The following is a 7,086-nucleotide window of genomic DNA, read 5'->3' on the forward strand; positions in this document are numbered from 1 at the left end:
CCTCACTCCGTGTTTCATATTATTCCGCACCAATCGCATTATCTCGCTGGCAATTGCTGGTACCAATACTCGCCGCGTACATGACGTTCACGTCATACAGCATACAGTAGATGATCAACAAGCATAAAAAAGGACTAAAGGAGAGGAAGAAATAACGAAAAAGAAAAAACCGGCCGCGGCAAGAGATCTGTAAGGTCGTGCTTCTCTCTTTTGTCGAGCTTCTTTTTCTAGTTAAACAATTTTCTCTGATGTTAAGCAACTCTCGATAATTTAAGTGGCATTGAGTAATTGGCATTGAGTGATTCCACATGAACCGCGTTTAACGATGTATTTTTTTACAGAATTCGTAATAATGATTCGTTAAGAAGTGAGGCTTGAGCGTTAAGAATGGAACACACTGGGCAAGTACTAACCGTGATACTCATCCTGTCGGTGCTGCATTGCACAACGTCAACGTCGTCAACGTATTTTGGAGATGCGTTCGCGCAACAGGCCGACGAGTCCTCCAAAATCGGCTGGCTCTTCACCGACAGCTCCGTTCGAGCTAGGAGGGTTCAACGAGGCGCATATGATCGCAAAAGAGAATCCGAGGATGACGGTTCGCCAAAGATCATCAACGGCCAGTGTCGCGATAAGTTGAATCGCCTTTGCGGGGATATAGATGGGAACAACGACGAGCTCATGCTGCTTGAGTGTATTCAGACCTTCAAGGTATACGTCTGCATTACGTGGGGAAACAGGGTTGAGTATCAGAGATCTAATTGTTATTCCAAACGTTGCAGCCCACTGAGATATCTGGAATCAATCAGAAGTGTCAGGAGGCAATTTGGTCCTACGTCCAGAATATTACAGATAATCAAAACATGGAGAGGCTAGCCAGAAAAGCATGCGGCTCACAATTGGACACCTTACAGTGCTCCAGTTCCGAGAAAATTCATGGGGCTTATTTGTCTTGCCTGATTGACAAGCGGGAGACGGTCAGGGATCCTGACTGCATCACTTACATTCAGAGATTGGAGTGGATTGCTTTCAGCGATTTCAGAATTTTGACTCCCTTTAAGGAAGACTGTGCAAAAGATATTAGGAAGTTCAAGTGCGACAGTTTACAGCCGTACAGAGATATATCACAAGGTCAGATATTGGCCTGCTTGCAGGAACACGTCGAGCAACTGCAGCCCGAATGTCGGAGGCATATTCTCCACGTATCCGAGATCCAAGCTGAAAATATTAAATTAGATCGTCAGCTGTACATGGCGTGTACTCACGATCGCATTAAGTTCTGTCCTAACATTAGACCAGGCAGTGGTCAAGTCTACAAATGCTTAATGAAATATAAAACCGATAGGTAGATATTTAACAATTTAAATGTAGAGTTGTGATACTATCTAGTTCAAGAGATTTATTAATTCTATCTTAAAATATTTTTGTATTGTCAGATCAATGACTGCACAGTGTCAGGAGCAGTTGACAAGGAGAGAGAAGCTCATTGCTTCTGACTACAAGATTAGCAAAGGTCTAGTTAAAGCATGTAAGGAAGATATCAGAAATAATCATTGCAGGCGATCTGTGTCCGAAGACAAAGAGATAAAGCTAGCGCAAATCTTGCTTTGTCTGGAGTCGGCTATGAAGAACGGCAGCAAGATCGACGGAAATTGTCAAGCGGAAATGTTTGATCACAGGAAACTGCTAATGGAAGATTACAGATTGTCGCCGGAGATTGTGCACAAATGTGCCAACGATATTACGACTTTTTGCAACAGTCTCGAAGTCGGCGGCGCCACGATACACTGTCTGATGGAGCATACGAGAACGAGGAAGAGGAAATCGAGAGTCACGTCGGAATGCCAAAGAGCGGTAATAATAATTGATAAAAAAAAAGTTAAAAATATCACGATTAAATTTTTCCAGGATCAAATAATACATTTATTTACAAAATTCTTCTAACGTTTCTAAGAATATTTGTCTTCTAAGAATGTTTCATAATCTTTTTATAAAATGTATATCATATAATTTCAGTTGGAGGAGTTAATTATGGAAGCTGATGCCGGCGAAGATTGGAGAATTGATCCAGTTCTAAGAGAACAGTGTCAACCTGTAGTTAATTTAGCTTGTAGAGACGTAAGTGATTAATTTTTACATACAAATATAGAATCTAAGGAAATAACTGGTGGCTACATACGAGAAATTCTGGGTTCTACATGAAGTTTTAAACTTGCTTTTTTAATTCAAGTTTGCGGCTCATGTATTTATCAAATTTATTTATCACTTCCCGTTAAGCATTTTAATATCTAATTTAGGTGCACGGTGGAGATGCCAGAGTGATATCTTGCTTAATGGAACAACTAGGAACGGAGAGGATGACTGAGGCCTGTGAGACAGCCTTAGTGCAAATACAATACTTTATCGCCAGAGACTTCAAACTTGATCCGCAATTATACAGAGCGTGTAAGTTCGACGCCGTGCGTTTGTGTCATGCAAGGAACGCGTGGGTCGGCAACGGCAAACAGATGGATCCTGAGACTGGACCTCTGGTACTGCCATGCCTGTATCGGCATGTGTACCTGAAAAATATGACGGTAAGATTATCAAGACTGTTTAATGGATAATTAATTCTTAATTAAGGTAGATTAATGATTTAGTTTTTGAATTGTGATAATTTAAGTTATTAACACTGTTGTTATTATTTATCATAAAAAAATCTTGTTCTTAACTGCTTTTTGTTTATATTCCGTTCAGCTGAGAGCAGATTGCTTGGAAGAAATTAGAAGAGTCATGAGGCAGCGCGCTATGAATGTCGATTTGCAACCCGAGATAGAAGAAGTGTGCTTTAATGAATTGGCGTCACTTTGTTATGACAAAACTGCGAAGGGAGAAGAGATTCTATGCTTGCAGGATAATTTAGAGAAGTACTAATTATCTTAAATAATTAAAATTATACACATTGAAAAAGATTTGAAGCTATATTGCTGATAATTATTAATTATTTCATAATTATTATCTCTCTCGCGCAATGAGAGATATCGTACATGATATCAATAAAAGAATATTTTTTTCTAAGCTTTTTTGTAATTCCAAACTATTTTTTTGAATATTATTAATTCATGTTAGATATAAAAATATTAAATTTCTTGAATCCGTTAATTGCAGCTTGAAAGAAAAATGTAAGTTTGCAGTTGGAAATTTTACTGAGGAACAAGCTGAGCGTGTTGAGTTAAATCCCATAATTTCTTCCGCGTGTCAACATATTATGGAACGTCACTGCGAAGTATGCCTTGAATTATTCAATCTACTTCGTTATTTTATTATCAATGATATTTTATCAATGATAATGACTTGTTTTAGGAGGTGTTAAAATACGGAAAAGATGAAGGAGATATGATGGAATGTCTTATCGAGCACAAAAACGAATTGGATGCGCGCACCGATTACAAATGCAAAGCAGCCGTGGAACATTTCCAATTGATATCCTTGAAGAACTATCATTTTACATACAAATTTAAGGAGGCATGCAGGCCTCACGTTAAGAGATGGTGCCCTAAGTAATTTAATTTCTTGATATACAGAATTTAAATATTGCCAAACTTAAGAATAAATTGTATAATACATTTTAACGTAGATCAAAAACGAAAGCCGATGTGATAGAATGCTTAAGCTCGATCGTGCAGGAAGATATAATGAAGGATTCTCAGCATCGTGTGATGAAGGACTGCAGGCAACAGTTGCGAGCACAACTTTATCAACAGCGAGAGAACATTCATTTTGATCCTGTTCTGCAAGCGACATGTGCAGTAGACATTAAACAGTTCTGCTTTCACGTGGAACCGGGCAATTCACAGGTAGCGATAATATCTATCTAAGATAGTACTCATATTTTTTTCGTCGAATTTACATTGCATACATTGTAACTGATTTTAATATTGAATGTTTTATTTTTTAAATATAAATAGTAAGTAGGAGAGTATATATATATATATATATATATATATATATATATTTGTTCTTTCTTTTTCAAATTCTATGTTGTTGGTTCTTTGGTTAGATAGCTATTCTAAGCAAATTCTAATGTTACGATAAATCTTACTGAAACTTGGATTGTTTTAGGTATTAGAATGCCTGGCGTCGCACAAGTCTAAACTATCGGACATGTGTCATAAACAGCTGTTCAAAGTTAGGAAACAAGAGTTTCAAGACAGCTCCAGTGATGTACCTTTGCTGAGCATCTGTCGAGCTATGATCAAACAATACTGCCATGATGTGAGCAAATCACAAACTTTGGATTGCCTTAAGAGATATAAAGACGAACTCACTTTCGACGATAAGTGCAAAAACATTGTGGTTCGACGAATGATTGAACAGAATACGGATTATAGGTTTAATACTGCATTGCAAAGTGCATGTGGCTCTGATATCGATAGGCATTGCAAAGAGGTAAAAGAAATTATCTACAGATAATTTAACACAATGTAATAATTAATTAATTCATGAATACGTATTACCCTAGGTATTAATACACGAGCACACTGACAAAGAACTTGAAGGAAAGGTAATTAAATGTTTGAAGATCAGATTTCGGGAATCGAAGCTGACGACTAAATGCGAGCATCAAATGGCTAACATCCTCAGAGAAGCTGCATTAAATTACCATTTAAATCCGTTATTAGCAACGATGTGCGCGCACGAGGTAAAAAAATCATAGAATTATAATTTATAATTTATCAAGAAAATTTAAGAACTTATATTGAATAACTTATGATGAATACTTTGAATCTAATTGTTGTGCAAGATTAGTTACCGTAGAATTCAATTCCAATTAAGTTTACGAAATTCTTCTTTTGTTTCTGTTAGATTGAAACTATATGCCGGTCAGATGAAAACGAGCCTGGTGCTGTCGAGGAGTGTCTTAAAAGGAAATTTAATGCGGGAAATCGAGATATGAGGGAAGAATGTCGTTTAGAAGTTGCAGATTTGATAGAACAAACCAAAGCTGACATCAACGTGGATCCCTTGTTGCAGAAAGCTTGTGCCGTGGATATCAGCAAATATTGCAGTGCTGTACCTCAAGGCGCGGGAAGACGTATGTAATATTTTTTTATTAATAATCACAGGCTAGAAAACACGAAGTAATTTGGCTAAAAGTAAATGGAGCTTTTCAAAATTAAAATCTATTAAATTTTATTGACTTTTATATGTATATGCATTAAATGTATGATAGTAATTATTAATAATTTGAATAACACAATTGTATGACAGATATAATGTGCTTGCAAAATGCTTTGGAAGACAGCAACAAATCTTTGCAACCTGATTGCTACAAGATGCTAACTACAAGGATGGAAATGTTTAAAAATGCTGCCAAGGTCTGTGAAAAATACCCTGTTATATATATCTATTAATTTTTTTTCTCATTGCGTGTCTCGGAATAATCGTGGAAAAATAATTTTTACTTATCATGTTACAGTTGATCGCGCCAAATACGTTCGAGGAGTTATATTCGACGGTGAATCGTTCCCCAGCGCGGCGTTACTTCACGATCGTCGGTTTTACCATGATCGGGGTGATCTTCATCGTCGGTATGTTCTGCGGCCGAGTGACCAGGCGGACGATGATCATGAAGAACAAGTGACGACACAGCCGAGGCCAGTCCACTAGTGAAATGACTTTGGTGAAATTCGTCGAAGGACTGTAATAAACTATTGACACGTGCGTTGATCTGGTCGGCGACACGGTGTGCGAGTTCACGATAAGAGAAGAAACATTGGTCTTTTTATACCTTCGTTTACGAAGTTTTTAAAATGCGGATCTTTGTATTAATAATCGGAGGAGAACTACGAGATTTTTGACGCGGCTATTAAGTGCACGCGATATTACGCAAAACGAAGATTGTAAGCGTTTAAAAATATACGAACATTCGAAGATTTAACAACGCGTATAAAGAGATTTAAATATTTAGAAATATACTATACGTTATTGTAACATATTATGATTCCAAAAAATACAGGGTGTTCTATAGGGTTTGTGACAAGCTTCAAGAGCGCATCTTTTTATACTCGTCAAGAAGAACGCTCTTAAGTTTCTTACAAGAAGTAACGAAAAAAGAATTGTGTTATGCGATATTACGGCTTTATACTCCATAGATCGAGATTACTGCGAAAGAGAGATATTATATTCCGAGTAGGATCGAAATTTTAGATTTTTAACGATTCTTTTTTTGAAAAAGCAATAATTTTCTTTTCTTAAAGCGAGCGACACTATTTCGTCTTTACCTGCGAGAAATTTGTTTCAAAACAAGGAATAAAAAACAGTGAAATAAAATAACCAGCAAAAAAGTAGCTGAAGTGCCAACGATTCTTGGAATCACTGGCATTTCTTGGAACATATACTGCCTAAATGAACGTGTATACTGTCGTTTCCCGGAATCAGCCTTGATTTGGAAGTTCGGAGAGTCATCATAAGTGGCGAAAGTACAAGCACCTAATTATTCGAAGTGCTCCGTCTCTCTTCCTCCTCTCCCAGGGGTTTCGCTCAATCTTCGCGATGCAATTGCAGAGAGAATTGCGATGCCGGTTCACGAATAACCGTTACGAAGCGACCGTGCAACGATTATTTCCTGTGGGACTTTCGTGGTCATCCCGCGGAAACGACTCCGCGTACGAGCATGCGAGTGGGGTGAAACGTGAGCGGGAGAGAAAATGTGACGTTTCTACGAGTCTGATGAGCTCTCTCGTACCTCGCGTTTGCGATACGAGGTACGCGAACGAGGCTTTTCATATTGATTCAAATTCCAAAGAGACACGCGCTCGGTGGGCGCAAGTTAGTCCGAGTCTTCCACTTTTCAAGCCTCAGTTCCTCGCCCGGGGCTTTTACGACCGACGCACACGTATCTTCGTCGTGCGCTCTCATATGACGGCTCTCGTGTAAATATAATATGCAAGAATTATAAGCTTTTATCTCCCACGAAATATACATACGTATATATACCTACATGTGTGTGACGAGAAATATGAGCAGCATTAATTATTTACCATAACTTTGATTATCTTTTCTGGATAAACGAGCAACTTTAATTGCGATTCTAAATAGACGAAT

At 37.9% G+C, this 7,086-nt stretch overlaps 1 protein-coding gene across 2 annotated transcripts; it reads left to right on the forward strand.

The window, feature by feature from the left end:
* Nucleotides 1–6,315, forward strand: Glg1 (Golgi apparatus protein 1). 2 transcript variants are annotated; one of them, XM_077415314.1, is made up of 15 exons: nucleotides 1–194; nucleotides 342–711; nucleotides 783–1,345; nucleotides 1,437–1,854; nucleotides 2,017–2,118; nucleotides 2,298–2,576; nucleotides 2,737–2,906; nucleotides 3,148–3,265; nucleotides 3,343–3,539; nucleotides 3,617–3,836; nucleotides 4,102–4,428; nucleotides 4,502–4,681; nucleotides 4,846–5,074; nucleotides 5,251–5,357; nucleotides 5,459–6,315. In XM_077415314.1, the coding sequence occupies exons 2-15, from the start codon at nucleotides 388–390 to the stop codon at nucleotides 5,621–5,623; spliced, it is 3,399 nt and encodes a 1,132-aa protein (XP_077271440.1). In that variant the 5' UTR covers nucleotides 1–194; nucleotides 342–387; the 3' UTR covers nucleotides 5,624–6,315. The 2 variants fall into 2 exon arrangements, with proteins under 2 accessions (XP_077271440.1, XP_077271439.1); XM_077415313.1 differs by having other exon boundaries at nucleotides 1–189.
* The last annotated feature ends 771 nt before the right edge of the window (nucleotides 6,316–7,086 follow it).

The sequence above is a fragment of the Temnothorax americanus genome, unplaced genomic scaffold, assembly GCF_048541705.1.
Source record: "Temnothorax americanus isolate GAGA-0224 unplaced genomic scaffold, ASM4854170v1 Scaffold4, whole genome shotgun sequence".
NCBI classification, from domain to species: Eukaryota; Metazoa; Arthropoda; class Insecta; order Hymenoptera; family Formicidae; genus Temnothorax; species Temnothorax americanus.

Excerpts from the sequence above, each read along its gene's own strand:
- Glg1 (XM_077415314.1), top strand. The coding sequence starts at position 388 with ATGGAACACACTGGGCAAGTACTAACCGTGATACTCATCCTGTCGGTG. Across the intron at positions 2,907-3,147 it reads TTGCAGGATAATTTAGAGAA|CTTGAAAGAAAAATGTAAGT; the intron begins GTACTAATTATC and ends CGTTAATTGCAG. Across the intron at positions 5,075-5,250 it reads ACCTCAAGGCGCGGGAAGAC|ATATAATGTGCTTGCAAAAT; the intron begins GTATGTAATATT and ends ATTGTATGACAG.